We start from the raw sequence: 19,428 nt of genomic DNA on the forward strand, positions 1-19,428 counted from the left end.
ATCACCAAGCACAATGCCAAGCTTGGGATTGCGTGGTGTAAAACACACCTCCCTGATCTGGAGCAGTTGAAACGTATTCTGTAGTGACCAATCACGCTTCTCTATCTGATGTATCTGTGTCTGATGGATGAGTCTGGGTTTGGGGAATGCCAGGAGAACGTCACCTGCCTGCCTGACTGTATTGAGCCAACTGTTCGGTGGAGGAAAGATATTACTATGGGGTTGTTTTTTCTGGGGTTGGCCTAGGCCCCTTATTTCCAGTGAAGGGTAATCTTAATGCTTCAGCTTACATTTTGGACAATTCAATGCTTTCAACTTTGTGGGAACATTTTGGGAAAGGCCCTTTTTTCGGTTCCACGACAGTGCCCCAGTGCACAGAGCAGGGTCCATTAAGGCATGGTTTGATGAATATGATGTGGAATAACTTGACTGGCACGCCCAGAGCTCTGACCTTAACCTATCCAACACCTTATGGATGAACTAGAGCGGAGATAGCGAACAAGGACCTCTCTTCCAACAAAGGTGTCTGACCTCCAAATGCTCTTGTCGATGACTGGGCAAAAATTTCCACTGACACCTCAAAATCTAGTAGAAAGCCTTCCTAGAAGGGTGGAAGCTGTCATAGATGTAAAGAGGGGAACCAGCTCTACATTAATGCCTATGGATTCAGAATGGGATGTTATAAAAGCTTATGTAGGTGAAATGTGCATGACCCAATACTTTTGTCATAAATAGTGTATATTACGATAGTAGAGAGCAGACATGAAATGAAGTGACATGGCTCAAAGGTCACTCACTGGACTTAAATCAGAGACATTGCAGTTATATGGTCAGTGTCTTAAACCACCAGCAAGCCGTTGTCTTGCACGGTTCACCTCATGCAATACTGTTTTTTTTGTTGTAGAAGGAGATTTTTAGAAGTAGTCACTCATTTTTAAATAACAATTTATTAAATGTTTGAATTGATTTATGAGTTAAGTTGTAAGGGATCATTTACAAAAAGAACATTGATCTCACAAAGAAAGCAGTTTGCTCATTTCCGCACATACAATACTATAAGAAAATTTAAATACAAATCAAATAAATTTGATACACTCATGCTAAGACCTAAGACAGCCATACATTACACATACAATTACCGGTGCAATATGCATTTTTAAAAAAAGGCCACGGTATATAGACGGTCACAATGTGAAGTTGTATGTATTGTGCTTTTGTCTGTCCTCAATCAGATTCATGATAAACATCTAGTATCTACACATATAATTAATGCAATAATAAAATGTTTAGGGCTTGATAAAAAACTACTCTGGGGTGTAGGACACAGATTTACTGTTGGATCCTGGTTATATAGGTGAGCCTTGTATACATTGCATTATTTTTTTGTTCAATTAATTAATACTACATTTCCTGGCTGATATAATATAAACTACACCAGCCAGGAACAAAAATAAGCAACATTTGAGAGACGTATCAGGACCATGATTACTATGTCTCTCTTCTGCCCTCTTCTGCTTCAGCCGGCTCATTGCATCAAGATAGAATTCCAATCACATTATCTCAGTAAAATGGCCTATTTGAATAGGAAAAACGTAATGGGTGAAAGGGACAGAGGGGTGAATATGAAATGTAATCCATACAGTTGAAGTAAAACTGACAAATAATTAAATTAATGTAGAATTCAATCGATGTTTAATCTGTCATATTATGATAATGTGCAGGTTTTTAAATATTTATTCAGATGTTCCCTCAATGTAAAGGGAGATTTTCAACAGTGAATGGTGAAGACAGAAGTTTGATGCGCTGGCTTTTCCTGTCCATACAAATCTTGTTTTAATAGACAAAGAGCAGGTTTTAGCCCATAGTCTATATGCGTAAAATGCTTGTTTATTCAGCGTATTCACGAGAGTCAAGCTTTTCTACACACCAAATTAAGACTACATTCAGCATAACAAAAGCCAGGCCTGAAGAGAAGTTTATTCTATAGGCAAACACATATAAATGGTCTTGTTTTTGTGTGCTAGGACAGAGCATTATGTTCTATAGCCTTCCACATTAGGTAAAGGCTAACAGACTATGCCTTTGTGCTAAGCTTATCTCTTTTAAGGCCTTCAACAAATGGCCTTCTTCTGTACTTCTGGTGCATCGATGTATGTCTAGGCGATAAACTAGCACGCTGCTGCTCATAAAGAAGCAGGACTGTACAGAGAAAGACTAATCTGGCACTCACTCTTAGAGCTAAAATAAGTATTTTTACTTTAACGCACAAACACAAAGAAAGGTGATGTGCTAATCATGACAAATCAAATAAAGTAAAAACCAAGGAAAGTAGTTGTTCATCATATTTTTTTGTGAACACAGTGTTCCTGTCAAGTAATTAAAGGAGTTTGTTATGAGTATACAAAACCCCTCAGCAACTTCACAAAAGGTCTATACTTTTCTTATTTAACTATGATGATTACTTCACAGTTTTTCGCCATATTTTTTCATAGATAATAAATGCACCATCTCTCTATGTTTTTTCATATGTTTTATAGCAAACAAAAACCTGGCAGTTTTAGTGCAGAGGAACACATAAGGCAGACAGATATAGTTGGACAATTAGCAGAACAGCTTGAAGTGAAGACTTTGGTCCAGCGGAACGGCTTTCGTTCACTCTCTATTGTAACAATTATGATTTTTACATACAACAAAATAAAAAATTGGAAGATGTACACTGGTAGTTAATTAAAAAAAATAAAGGTTGAGTCAGCAGTTCTGGAGAATGTTGGTTGACAAAATAGTACCTTTTGTGAAAATCTGTGAATATCTCCTCACGAACCGCTAACTGTCCATACTGTGTGTGCGTGTTCACAGCCTAGGCTTTGTAAAAGGGGATGTTAACAACAGGTATTTTAACAAAGGGCCCACCGTAGCTTAAAGAGCTTATGGCTGTATTTTTACTGTGTTTTTTTCTTCAGGGCACACACAGTATGGTCAGGAACGGATCATGAGGAGATATTCACTGATTTTGCCAAAAGGTGATTTGTAAACAAACATTCTCCAGAATCACTGACTCTACCTTTAACAAAGCTGTATCCACTTGTTATGTGTTTGTGAGCATGTGAGAGATGACTTTTGTCGTATGTGTGAATGGCAGGACTTCTGATAAGGCTCCCTAACACACACACACACACACACACACACACACACACACACACACACACACACACACACACACACACACACATTTCACAGCCTATTCACTAAAAGGGGTTTCATAGCAAATCACTCTTCAGGCTCTGACGTTGGGGCGCATGTGTGGGAGGATGATAGCGTAATAGTGTGTGTCTGTGTGTGTGTTTGATCCTGCCATTAATGCACAATGGCTCTGCACAATTGTTTACTGAGGCACTCACGCAGTAGCACACACGTCACATACAACATGTGTACGAGTACAGCATGTTTACTAAGAAACATAATCGCTGCACTTCTGATAGGCTGATGTAGAGTGGTCCTACAACTGTGCGTGCTGTCTCTCTCCTCACCATTGTGCATTCGCATTGCAGATGTACAGGAAATCACAGAAGCATCACTGAAGCAACATAGGGTATGTTTACTTTTGAATCCCATTGTGCGAGGGAAAGGTCTGCTCCTCTGTGTGTGTGTGTGTGTGTGTGTGTGTGTGTGTGTGTGTGTGTGTGTGTGTGTGTGTGTGTGTGTGTGTGTGTGTGTGTGAGAGAGAGAGAGTGTGTGTGTGTGTGTGTGTGTGTGTGTGTGTGTGTGTGTTTGTACTGAGATCTATAAAACACTAGCATAGGGTCCAGAGTAGGACCAGGAATCAGTGCAGCCACTCAGAAGTGATTGACTTAGATTTTCACTCAGCACAGCGAGGGGATTCACCAGCGATATTTGTGGATGATAAGAGCTTGCTAAATATAAACAACTGTTTCTCTAAAAAAACAGATAAGGTAGGCTGCACCAAACCCAACCAATAACCGTATTTATAGACATAATGTGTTTTGTCACGAGAGTGTGTGGAAGGTCATAATTGCATTTTTTTGAATTTGTCTGATTGATGCTGAAACGGTCACCAGGTCCGTGCTGTCCAGCTTTACTCTGTCTTCTCTGTTTGATCGGCTTGTTGTACCTCAAGTTGGGTTATACTGCCAGTGAATCTCCACCTACCCTTTGGGGAAATGGAAAATGGGAGAACTAGATCAATAGAGTAATCACATTAGTCAAAACATTTTTTTTCAGATGTTAAAATGGTATTTTCACAAAGTTTTACAAAGTATAAAACTAAGAAGAATCTGTTTACTACGGAGCCCCGCAAGGGACATGGAGGAAAAAGAAAATTTGGTTGAATAAAAAAGACGAAGAAAAAGACGAAAAAAAAGGATGTTCTTTTGCGAGATCTCGCAAATGTTTGTGAGATCTCGCAAACCTCTTTGCGAGAATTATAGCAGAACTTCCTCTGCTGTGTGCCTTGACATTGTATAATTATAATTGGTTAAAATTCTAGTCACAGAGAGTAATGATGCATCTTGTTGCTGCTGTTTACAAAATAATTCACCTCACAATGCACTATAGCTTGCAATGATAAGTATTACAGTACAACTCATTTTTGCATAGCCTATACGTTTTTGTAGTTGATTCTAGGGAGTTCTTTATATAAAAGTGATACTGTGGGGATTTAATACTGTACTTCCATAGAGAGAGAAGTCAAAAGAAAGGAAAGGTCGAAAGATCATGTTTGGGTTTGATCCTTCGTGGCAGGACAAAAGTTTGTTTACAGGTGCTTGTGTCTTTCCATTGTAAAGTCGTGTGAGTAATCTGGTAGCAAAGGTCAAGACCTGAATGGGGCTTAAAGGCTTATAGGAAACCCGAGTCAAACCTCCTCCATCCCCCTGCCTCACCTCCTATGTCTGAAAAGATGCTCTTTCTCTCCCTCTGTCACTTTATCTTTGACTCTGCCTGTCATTTTCCTCCTTGTATTACATATATTTTCCATAATCAAATAAAAGGTTTCCAGGGGCACAGTATGGTTGATTTATTAATCTGAGTGCTGTGACTGAGTACTGTGACTGAGTACTTGGCCTGTAGGCCTACAGTATTTTTAAATAACATAGCAACTATTGGACACAATTTAATACAGTTCCCCTGACTTTTTATTTAAAGCCATCTATAGATCATAATTTTAATTTTCCACCATTTTGGTTTATGACCAAATACCAGGCACACCAAATACCCTCTGTGAAACATTATAGCCTACCTGCTAAACATCAGCCTGTTATATCATATTGAGCAAGTTAATGTTAGCAATTACCTGAAAGTAACTGAGTGTCTGCGTATAGCTAACATGCAGCTACATGAGGCAAACATCTGCACCCAAGTGTGTGTGTATTGGGTATTGTGTGCAGTGCATACATAAATGTATTGCATTTGCAACATGAGAGTGTGTTCGTGGGCGTGGCATGCTTTCAATCCCTAAAGTAATGTTTTGTGTGTGTGTGTGTGTGTGTGTGTGTGTGTAGCTGTCAATCTCTATCTCTCCAGAGGATTCAGAGTAGATCCTTTATCCAGTGATCACATGCAATCTCCGTTATTAGACATGCGTGTGTGTGTGTGTGTGTGTGTGTGTGTGTGTGTGTGTGTGTGTGTGTGTGTGTGTGTGTGTGTGTGTGTGTGTGTGTGTGTGTGTGTGTGTGTGTGTGTGTGTGTGTGTGTGTGTGTGTGTGCGCGTGCACCCACAGTCATTAAATGAGCCTGTTGCCGTTGCTCTGCTCAGGTGATCTCCTTTATCAGTCTTGTGTCGCTGAGTGCGTCTGCTGAAAGCATGTTGTCAGTGATTGGCACGCAGACTCTCCCCTTCATCTCTCACTCTCTCTGTCATCGCTCCATCTCTCTCCATCTTCTCTTTTTCCCTATAACCACCTTTCTCTCACTTTCTATTTTCTTTCTTTCTTTGCTATTAATACTCTTCATATCCTTTTAAGAATTCCTCTCCATGAATTTCTTTCCTGATCCCTCCCATTTTTACAGGGTTTCCCACAGTAAAAAAAAAATTAAAAAAAAAAGTCCAGGCCTGGAATTGTGTCGGAATCAACACTTAATATCGCTAGTGTTTGAAACATGTTAACACAAATTCCAAAAACACGTCCAATGTTCCAGAATCGATAAAATAGTACATTGATGCACCTCAGCCCCATATTGCCTACCTACCCTTGCCCAACTCCCTCACCTCTTTCTCCAACTCGTCATCTGCGCTCTATTCATTCCCAGTTCCCTCAGTCAACAGGCCTCATCAGCTAGACAGCAGAAACATATCACACATATCAAATAGATCTCTTTAACAGTTGGTCAGCAGCAACCTTCACTATGTGTCTATCTGATTAGCAAGAAGGAACTTTTGAACTTTTTGAGGTGACCACTCTGTCCTTATTATACCCTTTTCCTATCTGCAGTTAGGTGGTACCAACGACTGCTGTTGTTGTTATTGCTGTTCAGTGTGCTGACACTTTAGAGTTTTGTCATGGTTGCTGCTTCGGGGATACATGATACAGATTTCAGCTAAGATCGTATCTAAGGTCAGGTCCAATAGTCCTTCCAACTCTGGTTACTGGAAAGAAAACCTTAAAGGTGGACCTGTTAACTGTAATTGACATATGAGATCAGGATCTTTTTTCTTCCTTTTCGGTTAAAATAATGTGTTAAGCTATTAGAAAAAAAAAAATATATATATATATATATTCTATTTGCTCTCTATCCTCTGTCTGCCCTGTAGTATCTGGCTGTTAACCCCTGACACGGGCCTTTATGTATAATGCATTTGTTGAGGAGCAGGCCAGTGCGGGATTGACCCTTTGTGATATATTTAGAGCGGCCTTAGATTAATGTTTTATCCATGCTGCATAGGCAGAACACAGGGCAGTCATTAAACATTCATATCTGCCACTGAGATGACCTCCTAGAATATCAACCCGTCATCAATGAATTAACATCAGACCATCATCATTGAGCTAACATCGGACCATCCTCAATGAATTAAAATCAGCTCCTTTATGGAATGCCATCACACCTCACAAGCGTAAGCCAATGTTGCACCTAGCACTTCTACTGAGAGGGCAGGAATATCTGTGTATGTGTGTTTTAGCCACCATAGTTATGAGGAGACAAATAGTTAAAAGGATTATTTTTTAATTATCCTTTATATGTTTAATTCCAGTGGACCTCATTGTTATTATGATGGCCATTTATTGTATTTAGAATTTAGATTTCTTATAGTTATGAAAAACACTGAGCATTAAGAGAATCATGAAAGTGTCACTAAAACAACTCTATTTCCAATTTTATTCAATCTTTTAATTAGGCTCTTATATACAGTAAATGCTGAGGTGTGGTGTCTGATGTATGTCTCTTATGTAGAAAATAATTCCACTTTTAAAATCCTTGCTATATTTCAATAACCCATGTAAGTTGACATTGTGAAGTCCAGAGATGTTTTCCCCTCAATCAAACGTACGGTATATACTGCTGGTGTTTGAATGTACCCATGAATGCCCTTGTGGACATTTTAGTGTGTATCACTCTCAGCTGTGGTCAATGCTGCTACTGCTGGTGCGTGTGTTTTGGCTCTGCTTGGCTTCAGCTCTCAGACACAGTTTAGCAACAGCTCAGCCAACCTGCATTATTTATACAGGGGCGAGCCTGCAGATAGGGTTACCCCGACGCAGTATAGCTGGTACATTAAGGGGCCTTTTGCAACTATATCTAGGAATATAGTCTCATTGAGATTGAGACACATACTTACAGACTTACAATACATATTATCCTATCCTATGTGCATGACCATGTGCTGGCCGTATGTCAAGAACTCAAGAAGTTGAGGCAAACACGGAATAGTTTAATACACAGTAACCAGAGAGTGATGCTGAAGGTTGTAGGAGGTCACAAAGGCAAGCTGACGTGGATGTGGGAGGATACATCCACAAACGCAACACACATACACACTCACTGTCAGACAAAGAGGAGGACACCCCAGAAGGCCTAGACTCACACAGACGCACATCGGCTCTCCTTGTCAGGGGGACATCCTGCCAAAGTTTGTGTGGCGGCCAAGCTGAGGATTCACTGCTGGACTCACAGGACGCGATAACAATAGGAGACACACAAAGGACTACACAGACTCTGTCACATGGATAGCAGGTTCTTTTATTCATCGTGTGATGGTGGGAAGTTACTTACAAACTTATAGAGAGGAACATGACAAGGATTTCATGCTATGGTGGATGGACTTCAGTGAAAAACTATGTATGCCAGAGGCAACAAGTGGGTAAAGAGCACTGATAGCTGAGATTCTGAATCCATTACAAGATTGTGTTTTGAAGGGCTTCAGTTTTTGTTTGTCGCAGTGTGCATTATAGGACGTCAGACTGGGAAAAGTGTACCACTCCATGTGTTTATGGGGAGTCACAGTTCAGTTCAGTTCCGTACTTTATTTGTCCCGAAAGGGACGGATCAGATGGAGAAAAAAGGAGCACCCGATAAAAAATTAAGAATGGGAGAATGCTGCTACTATTTGGATCCTTCTTCTCAAGACTACATATCAACATTGACATTGATATTGGCATGCTTTACCACATTTTGGAAACTTGCTTAGAATGATTTGAGTTGGGAGACATCATGCCACCTAAAAAAGGTGACCCAAAATCAGCTGCCAAGAAAGGCAAGTCAGAGGAACCAAAAAAAGCGGCAAAGGATGATAACAAGGGGGGGAAAGATGACAAGAAAGGGGGAAAGAAAGTGGAAGAGCCACCAGCTAAGGGGAAAGCAAAAGATGATGGGAAGAAGGGAAAGGGAAAGAAACCCATCAGCGAGTCAGAGGACGGGTCAGAGGAGGAAGAAGACGAGATAATGACTGAGGAAGAAGAGGATGATGAAAGCGAGGAAGAGGTAGTTATCAAGAAGCCTGCTAAAGGGAAAGGGAAAATAGCTCTGAAAGGGGCATCCAAAGCATTGGTTGTGAAAGGTTTAAAGCCTCCTCCTAAACACTCACCTCCACCTGATGATGAGGAGAAAGGGAGAGGGAAGCCACAGGGGAAGAAAGGAATGGCTGCAGTCAACCTGAAAAAGATGAGTGATGCCCACAAAGGAGCCTCTAAGGCCATGTTCGGCTTTGCTTCAGAGGGACATAAGAGGAACACAGGTGCAGAGAAAGTACCAAAAACAGCAGATGCCAAGTTTCTAGTCAAAGGAGCCTCCAAAGCCCTTTCGGGCATTACAGGGAAGTCCTCTCTGTTTAGCATGCCCACTAAACAAAAGGAACCAGAGAAAGCAAAACCAAAGACAAATCTTAAAAGTGCCTCCCGTCTGTTCCTACGTCTTTCCAAGAAAAAGAAGCCCCCTAATACTGGTAAACCACTTCTAGGCTCTAGCAAGTTTCTTTCTGGGTTTGGGGGTAAATCGACTTCTGCTGTCAAAAAGCCTGGTCTGTCTGGCTTTAACTTTAATAAAAAAGACGACACCACAGAAGAAACCACACCACCTAAAAAGACAATAAACCTATCCAATTTAGGGGGGAAGGGGAAAATGGCAACAGAGGCAAAGGGACTGGGAGGGAAATTTAAAGGCATGATTGGGAAAAAGAAAGCAGACTCAAGTTTTAAGTCTAGAGGCTGGATGTTGGGAAGGATAGCTGCAGCAACTAACTGGTTGACAGGGAGGTTCCTGACTACTAAGGGCCAAGGTCGGCTGGGGGCACGAGCAGGAGGACGAAAGCATCTGTCATTTGCTAACAGAGACACAAGAGGGGGACAGACACAGTATTACAATGAGGCCTATGAGTATGATGATGATGAGTATGGATTTGAGGAAGATGACCACGACAGGTGGAGACCTAGAGGATCCCTGAGACAACCTATGGCCTATGATGCATATGAGCCCTATGGAGAGGAAATGGATTACTATGACGATGATGAGTGGGAAGATGAATATGGTTACTATGATGACGAGGGAAACTTTTACTATGATGATGAGTTTTACTATGATGATGAGTTGGATTACTACAGTTACCCTCATGACTATTACTATGATGAGTATGAAGATTACTATGGTGATGAAGGGGTGGAGTATTACTATGGTGAAGATGGAATGCTTTATGCAATGGAGCCAGAGCCATACGGTTACCACGGTAATGCCATGGAAGGTGTCTACGACCCATATGACCAAGAGCTGTATGGAGATTACATTGACCACAATGCGGGATATAATTATGGAATGTCAGACCGATATGGCCTGATGAGTGGTCATTACGATGTGGTTTCAGCTATGTATAATGACCCAATGCTAGGATATTCAGACCCTGCTGCTTTTTATAACCCATATCAGCAACCTTTCTATATGGATCCTGGGCTGGATCCTGCTGATGTAGGACAGCTATATGGACAGGAGCAGCTGCCGTACCCTCTTGCTGAGCCATTTTCAGAAGAGCAGTTCAGGGTGCCCAGGCCCCAGGTCAGGCTATTTGGAAAAGAGAAACTGGAGGTGGAAACCCTTCCACGGCCTCCTCAGTCTCGTCCCTCCTCCCCCATGTTCCCCTCTCCCTCCCCAGCTCTTGACCTCAACAATCTGGAAAATATGTCAGATATACAATATGAGCAGCCCCTTCCCAGTTACCATCCTGCACAGCCCTATTACCCCACTGTCATGAACCAGCAACTAACCCCTATTCTTCCTAGACAAGCCCCCTTGCCAACAGCTATGATCATTCAACAGGAGCACTTCCCTCTCCCACAGCAAACTCACCCTCCCTTCTCTCATCTTCCCAGTAACTTTCCCGCATCTCACCTACCACTACATTTGACCCATCAAGTGTACCTACCGTCGCTCCCCCAAGACCCACAAATGTTCCAGTTGGGGCAAATGTCATCAATGGTCCCCCCAATACAGCCACTGATGCATTCACAACTACAATCTCCAATGGCATCACCTAGGCCAGTGCGACGAGGTCCCCTTCCATACCAACAGCTGTCGCTGAGGCCAGTATCTGTTGGGGCAATGGCACCACCTTCACCCCGCCTCACATTGCATCATATAGACTTCCAAGCAGGCATCCAGCCAGACCCCCACCTCTCCCCTCGCTTACATACGAGAGGACTCCCTCACCGAATCTCCGTAATAGGCCAAAGGCCTGCTTCCTCACATGACAGGAGGAGACCACCCAGCCCACCTGCTTCTCCACCTTGCCACAGAAGAGGGATGTCAGTTAGAGCTCAGCCATCTTTTACAAGTGCACGGGGGCAAATTGGGTTGCGCAGGGGCCCATCAACTGTCCGACCCCAATCCCCACTTTCTAGCCCCGTACCTTCACCCCGGGGATCAATGAGGAGGAGAGCAAGCCCACCACCTTCCCCAAGAATCTCTTTCAGACAGCAACCCCCTCCAGATGCAGTGCCCCTGCCGTCTATCAGACCACAATTATTTAAAGGTAGAAAACAAACATCCAAGGTGAGGCGTTCTCCCTCTCCAACCTTACCATCCCCACAAAGACGGAGCCCCCCTTTACCTGAAAGATCACAGTCTCCCCCCCAAACCTTCCGCCCCACCTCCCCCCATCATCATCCCTCTCCTCCCCCATCACATATAACCAGTAGTCCCCTCCCCAACCGGTCCTCTACTCGCAGGCTGCGAGGGGGTGCTGGTGTTCGAAATCATGTGCCCATGGGGGCTGTGAAGCCCTCCCCTGCCAACCCCTACTTACAGAGACGCAGTAGACACGGACCCCCTGTCACTCAGCATGTAGCCCCATTCAGGTCTTCTATCCATAGTGGCCCAGCCCATCCTTCAGGACAGATAGGGGGAATAGCTGGAACACCTATGTTAGCCAGAACAGTTTCCCGGCCTACAGGGTTAAGGGAATCAAACCAAATAGTTACTCCCCAAGGTGGCTTTCACAGACCTGTAGGAAGGGGGCAGCCTCTAGTACGTATGCCCAGAAATCAGCCCTCTCTTCAATCCAGGCAGTCATTCAGAGCACCTCCTCCAGTGCCTCCTGTCTCCCCACAGTCTTCATTGAAACAGAATGGCCCCCTTTCTTCCCAGCCATCAGTGCGTAGACTGCAGAGTAGACCTTCATCTCCACAACCACTGCACCGCTCATCCCCTCTTCCTGGCCGTTCATCTCCCAGGCACCAACCATCACACCCACAATCCCCCTTGTCTCACAGGGCTATGACAACATCTTTTCAACCTCCAGTACTTCACCCACGTTTTCCTCCTGGTACTTTCACACCAGCTCAAAATATCACCCAGTATGACCACACAATGATGGAGCCAGGCCCATCCCCCATGCTAACAGCTGCCTCACCCAACCCTCAGGTTGTAGGTGCTGCCTTTCATGCTTCTTCTCTTCCTACCTCAATACCTTACTCCAGTACTGCTTATTCTTCTCCTTTACTGAGACCATCCCCCCCCCAAACACAATATGAAGTCTACCCCCAAAACCTCCCTCAACCTGCACCCTTATCACCTAATCTGGGACGCTCACTCCAGAACCCTTATCTGCAGAATGCCAGTTACACCACAACTTTACAGAGAAGCCATTCCCCCATACCTGGTGGGCAGGGGGGAATATCAGCTGATGTACAGGTGAGCCCGTATGCCACTCTTGGTTTATCCAATGCTTTGATGCAGAACGCCCACTTACGCAATGCCTACTCATCTCCTCTACAACGCAATGCCAACCTCTATACATCTGTCCTCTCACCCCCTCAGGTAGCAGCCCCTCTTGCCACCTCTGTACCCCCCTCCCCACACTTATCTTCTGCTATGCTTACCTCCCAGCTACGCAATGCTTCCTATGCCTCACCCCTTCATCAACACCTCTCCCCCATGTCTCTTTCCTATTCCGTCCCTGCTCCCACCACACTTCAACAAGCTAATATCAGAGGTACCTCCTCACTTCTCTCTGGTGGTCTTCAGACCTCCCAAATACAGGGATCAATGTTCAAGCTTCCCGGTGGCACTTTGACAATGTCCCAGGGCTTTGTTGATCCTTCACTCACGACTAACGGCGGAGCAGGTATCAGTGGTGGTGGGAGGCTGTCACCCTCTATGCTCTCCAATGCCCTGCAGAACCCAAGTCTACGTCAGGCCACGTATAGACTACCTGATGGTTCATTAGTCACCAGAACTGAACCGGCTGAACCTTCCTTAGGTCAACCCCCCTCGTCCTCCATGTTGTCCTCTGCCTTACTCAATCCCAGTTTGAAACAGGCCACATATCGTTTGCCAGATGGGACTATTGTTACCAGGACAGAGCCCACACCCACACCATCCCCTTCCTCACCTATGCTTTCTTCTGCATTGTTGAACCCCAGTGTACGTAAAGCCACATACAGGCTGCCAGATGGAACTCTGGTTACGAGAAATGAACCAACACCTGAGCCTGTTAACCCTTCCTCTTCTATGCTCTCCTCTGCTCTTCGCAATCCTAATGTTCGTAAGGCCTCTTATCGACTACCAGACGGTTCATTTCTTCCAAGTCCGGAAGAGGAGACAAAGACTCCTGAGAGTGTAGTTTCATCACCAGGGCTATCTAGTGCCCTGATGAATGCTAACCTGCGTAAAGCAAAGTTTCAGCTCCCAGATGGATCATCATTGTTCTCTCAGAACCAAACTCAAGCTTCCGCCTCTGCCTCCTCCGGTCCTCTTCTTTCTGGTGCCATGCTAAACACCAACCTCCGGGGTGCCTCCTACAACACATCACCATTTAAGCAGCCTGGTTCTGCTAATACCTCTGAGTCACGCTCCCACGCTGACCTTTCAAACGCTCTCCGCAACCAGAACATCCGATCTGCCACCTACCGTTTGCCAGATGGAACACTGATGACCCGCTCTCAGCCTACTACAGCACCCCGAACGCTTGATTTGTCTAATGCTTTATCAAAGAACCCAAACCTTCGTGGGGCAAAGTACCGTCTCCCAGATGGTAATATTATGACCCAGCTTGGTGCCCCTAGCACCCCTGAACCGCGCTCACTTAACTTATCGGGTGCCCTGCAAAACACTCAGCTCAGGGGGGCATCTTTCCGGCTATCCTCCTCATATGCTGTAGTGTCACCCCAGGTCCAGGGATCTGGCCCTGAACAACACTGGGCACAGGGCCCTGGAGTTGAAAGCTTGGGACTGCAGCAAGATGTGGATGTGTGGGGAGCAGAGAGGGTTTTACCTCATGGGACAGTGCAGAATCTCAATAAGTGGTCCATGTATAGAGACGGCGAGCTGCTCGAACCCCAGAGCCTGATGGGGCAGGGACATGTGGGGCATGAAGCAGGGGAGTGGAATCTCAGCAGAGAGGGGGAACCACAGGGGCAATGGTTTGACAAGGTAAAAGCTTTTGATATGTTACAAGTAGACACAATAGCTACTGGTACTATACTATACGTATTTATGCTTATGGTGTATTCTTACAGTAGCAAATGTGATGACATAGAAGTTGATTTTCAGTTGGGAGGAGTAATTGGAGGATTGGTAGCTTATTTGGTGTTGATCGTTCTTGAAAGATCAGCTTATGTGATTAGAATAGGTGATGGGCTCAATGAGCAAATATAGTAAAGAAGATATAATGTGTAAAGCACATTCCTTTGGTGAGAGATGGGGCTCTGGATCAAGTCAAGTTTACAATAATATCCATTTGCTTGTATGCATGTATTAAAGCGTTAACCAGTAGGGCTTTGTATATGCATCATCTCCTCACTTCTGTATGTGTGGGCATGTTTTAGATGTATTCAATCAGAAGACTGCCTACTGTGTCTCAACGGGAGCAAAGACAGGAAGATGGAGTGGAAGATATGACACGGCTAGAGTAAGTAAATAAATCACACGCACCTAAGTTTACTCTTTGTCAGAAAGAAATCTACGAGAACAAGTGCAACAATAATAAATATTCAAGGCATTCCTTGAATCACCTGAAGATATTATTTAATTTGGTTTATCCATAAAATAAAATAAAAGTGTATGGTTAAAATGGTGGGAAATGCCTGAAGGTTAATCAAAGTCATGAACGAAATTATTTGTGAAGACTGGCCAGATTTGAATCCAGCACAGTGCAAACATGTAAAAGAATTTCTGGTTGGTGGAAAGATTTGAGAGGCTCAATGTTGTCCTCAAATACCTTCATCCTAATGTCTCTGTCTAGGGAAATGCATGAAGGAGCTATCCTGCTTAACCTGAGGAAAAGATTTGAGAGGGAGCTTATATATGCAAGTATTTGAGCAGCACACACATTCAACATACATTACAGCCATTATACTTTGGAACATGTTTGAAAAGTCCAATCAGTTAGTTTCAATATAGTGTATTAATTTTACAAACCTAGATTTGTATCTCTCCGTTGCTTTTTTTCTTCTCTCCTCATCTCTTGTTTTCTTTCAGACGTACATTGGTAGTATCCTGGTGTCTGTAAACCCCTATAAGATGTACAACATCTACGGGACGGACATGGTGCAGCTGCACAAGGGTCGTTCACTTGGAGAGAACCCTCCGTAAGTCATATTTTTCACAAAGTGTTGGGACAGTAGAATTGTAATTACCCTTATATATTAAAAACACAACCAAATACATCTATTTGACTTTAATCTCTCCTATAAGGTATAAGTAGTTATCATGTTCTATTTCTGAAGCTTTTTGTCAGCTTGTTTAAAATGAGAATCGAATAGAAGGTCGGAAGGAAGCTGACATGTTAGAAGTAATGGAACCGAGAATGGAAGAAATTATCCAGGTAGGCAATTAAAGGGGGAAAGGGAAAATAATAGGTTAGAAAATAATTAGAAAGATAGAAAGAAAGCGAGGAAGAATATCCTGGTGCTTAATGTTGGAGTTCATTGCATTTCGTCTCTTTAGATTTCTGATAGCTTGATCCGCCTGCTCTTTCTTCTTCAGACATTTGTTTGCCATAGCAAATGCTGCTTATTCCAAAATGATGGATGCCAAACACAACCAGGTCATAATAATCAGGTAAGATGCCGAATCTATAATCTTCACTAAGATCCTCTACCATTTGCTTTTATAATCACTTTCATGTACCTGTCAGACATCATGGTTCATAAGCCATAAAGGATATATACAGGAGTCTCATTCAACCAGGTGGTGAACAGTTAAATTCCATAGCACTAATAATACATTATAGCAGATTTAGACAGATACAAAGATTTGTTTCTACTTAAAAATGCATATAACATATATATTTTTTGCTTGTCATTTGTAACCTTCCAAGGTTTTGTAACAGTTTAACCTTGGCGTACTTAGTGTCTTTTAAGCTCCTTGACAGTTAAGTTTCCATCTACAGGGTTACTGCTTGTAAATTTATGAGTGTCTGTCTGTTGTTTTCTGGCCGGCAAACTTAAGACGGAGCCGTCCTTCACTCCTCTCTAGCACCTTCTGTCACAGGTGCCTCATTCCATCTCCGAACTGATCTCCTGGAGGAACAAACACACATACACTCAGGGAGAACATTTAAATTGAACTCAGATGTGAAAGCTTAGACACACATAACATACATCCTCACAATTGCACACAGGTGTGTGCTCTTAAAAATGTCTAGAAACAATCATTATAATACAGAAATGCCCTCACATGCAGGTACTCCCACACAGCTGGAACACTCTAGCCGTGTTCGGGAAGGGGACACCTGTAAGGAAAGCCCAGCCATGTCTGGGCCAGGAAAAGATTCTGTTTCGTAGGCGCGCGCGTGTGTGTGTGTGGTCCATGTGTCACTGAGTGCGTGTGTTAAGGGGTAACTGAGGTCTGGTGTACAGTACAGTGGCTAATTTTTTGCCAACCAGACCTTAATTTCAGAGATGTGGCTGTTCCTGAATACAAACACAAACACACACACACACACACACACACACACACACACACACACACACACACACACACACACACACACACACAAACACACAAACACACACACACACACACACACACACACACACACACACACACACACACACACACACACACACACTCTCAATGCAAAAAAGGGATCGCGCCCTTGCCTAATGCAAAATACAACTGCTCTTACATTCCTCCATTAAGCACCACTCCATGGCCTTGGTGAGATTCCACTTTGCTATCAAAATAACAGGATTTTCCACAAGTTGACCCCTTGGGTAATTGGAATATCGCAACTCAGTATGCAAATGAAGAAAGTTCTTCCTGACTACCATAGAATAATACTAAATACTAGCAGTAGTTTTGTCACACGAGAATCCTTAAAAGGTGCTGTTAGTAGGACACTTTTGTTAAAACATTTGATTTTGTTCTCTGTTGTTTAATGATTTGATATGAAAGAAGCAATAACACAAACCACCTGCCAGGTTTTGATTTTCCCTGCAGCTGTTGTGCCTTCTTCACTATAAGTGAAGACATACGTATCAGTGATTCTTGAGAAGTGGGACAAAACAGGGGGCAATGTTGAAAAAATAGATAACCTATGTTTAGGCAAATTAAATTACATGTATGTATCTGGCATATACTAAGCCACTGAGCTACGCTTTGATACAACCTCTCAGCTTTTGTCCTTTTTATCAAAATAGGCTTTTTACCTTGCCATTCCTTATTTTGTGTCAACACTGTCAGACACCAAAAACACAAAGTCATTTTCCCTTAATTTATGCTAGACCCATGAGATGTATAGTGATCACAAATATTCACCAAGACTGACAGAGGCCACACAAAATATTTCCAAAATGTATATGAATATACATTTTTTTATATCGATTTTCTATTCTATTATTAATCCCTAATAACATTTAATTTTTTTTTTAAACATAACAGCAGTTACTATGGTCTTTTGTCCCGCTTCTCAAGAATCACTGATCTGCTACTTTGTGTTATTGAGTGCACCATTCATTTGCTTTTTAACATTTTTTCTAGAATTCTAACTGAGGTAATGGCACACAGTTATATCAGGTTACTGAAGTAGAAAATCATGCAGACGTTTATCCCTTAAAGTTGAGCTAAAACAGAACATCCACGAGCACTTGACCAGGGACTATTCTACGTTATGCAAGGGATTATACAAAACAATTCAATTATATTTATTACGGTGACAATCCTTTGACCTCTTTAGCGGAGCGCAATTCATCGACAGCATATACTGTATCAACTACAGAGTCATACTGATGGGCATTACCTTTGTTTCGCACTGTGTTTCAGTGGGGAGAGCGGATCTGGGAAAACAGAGGCCACCAAACTAATCCTACGCTATCTAGCAGCAATACATCACAAAAGCAATCTTTCGCAGCAGGTAAGCACACATGCATGCATAAACACAAATACACACGTATACTCAAACACACACATGTTCCTGTCTTGAAGGATAACTAACGGTTCTGTGCGTCCTTTTGTCCCTGTCTCTGTATCTCCGCTGGCTCTTCTTGGCTGCAGATTGAGGTAGTGGGGTTCCCTGTATGACTTTTGCTATAGACTTAACAATTCATCTTCACATGTGGCCATAAGAATAGCAGGTTGCTGTGGTTTGCTGTGGTGTGTGACAATATTTATAGTTTATTTTTTGTCTAAGAGTGTCTGACTTTACCTATGACTTTATTGTGTGTGCTTTTGTAAGTTATGTGTGTTTTGTATCTATCTATCTATCTATCTATCTATCTATCTATCTATCTATCTATCTATCTATCTATCTATCTATCTATCTATCTATCTATCTATCTATCTATCTATCTATCTATCTATCTATCTATCTATCTATCTATCTATCTATCTATCTATCTATCTATCTATCTATCTATCTATCTATCTATCTATCTATCCATCCAGTATTCGGAGATGTGTTTTCTTGCAGATGTTCTGATTTGTTCAAATCTGTGTATGCATGCCTTCAACTATCTGATTAACCTCATTTGCATGTCCATTTACAATAGTCTTGATTTTGATTACATTTTACATAAAACCTAGCCTGGAAATCCAGACCCTGATATCTTGAACGATAGAGGGTCTGGCCACGATCAATAGTAATTTCCAACTCAAGGGGCTGCTCCTATTCGTGCATTTCAAATGCCGTTGCACGCAATTGGATAGCACTACAACCAAACAGAGCGATGCACAAGGTGACGTATTAAGCCCCGTTCGTTTAGCAAACAGCGGTTTAACTGTTTAATTAAACTTTTGCCGTGGTCGGTCGGCAAAACAGAACATTCCACTTACTTGCTAATGAAAGATTTGAGTGTCGTCTTCCTAATCGTAAAACGTCAAGGCCAAAGCCGTCTCAAACTCAAACAACATATCCACAGCCATCTTTGATGTTTACTATCACGGCTTCGACGGCGCAAGCACGTCACTGTCGTCATCCGGTTACGTCCGCCCCAGAGCCCCATACATAGGCTCTGGCCCGCCCATATCAGATAGAACGATTTGATTGGTAGC

The 19,428-nt window shown here is 42.8% G+C and overlaps 2 protein-coding genes across 2 annotated transcripts in view; both read left to right on the forward strand.

Moving 5' to 3' along the window:
• Positions 1 to 8,664: 8,664 nt before the first annotated feature.
• Positions 8,665 to 13,142, forward strand: LOC307263418 (uncharacterized protein; the record flags this gene model as incomplete). Its single annotated transcript, XM_080044567.1, has 5 exons — positions 8,665 to 10,807; positions 12,236 to 12,360; positions 12,532 to 12,627; positions 12,754 to 12,928; positions 13,114 to 13,142. 5 exons carry the CDS (start codon positions 8,665 to 8,667, stop codon positions 13,140 to 13,142), a joined length of 2,568 nt encoding a protein of 855 aa, XP_079900693.1.
• LOC307263285 (unconventional myosin-XV-like) overlaps positions 13,102 to 19,428 on the forward strand; it is a gene marked incomplete at its 3' end in the record, with an annotated part of 86,239 nt that continues 79,912 nt past the window's right edge. Inside the window, exons 1-6 of the mRNA XM_080044410.1 lie at positions 13,102 to 14,367; positions 14,763 to 14,845; positions 15,179 to 15,242; positions 15,415 to 15,524; positions 15,922 to 15,996; positions 18,202 to 18,292. Of these exons, the coding sequence (XP_079900536.1) occupies positions 13,216 to 14,367; positions 14,763 to 14,845; positions 15,179 to 15,242; positions 15,415 to 15,524; positions 15,922 to 15,996; positions 18,202 to 18,292 (1,575 nt within the window). The 5' untranslated portion in view covers positions 13,102 to 13,215. The remainder of the gene's footprint in view (positions 14,368 to 14,762; positions 14,846 to 15,178; positions 15,243 to 15,414; positions 15,525 to 15,921; positions 15,997 to 18,201; positions 18,293 to 19,428) is intronic.

Source organism: Ammodytes marinus (genome assembly GCF_949987685.1).
Source record: "Ammodytes marinus genome assembly, chromosome: 16".
NCBI classification, from domain to species: domain Eukaryota; kingdom Metazoa; phylum Chordata; class Actinopteri; order Uranoscopiformes; family Ammodytidae; genus Ammodytes; species Ammodytes marinus.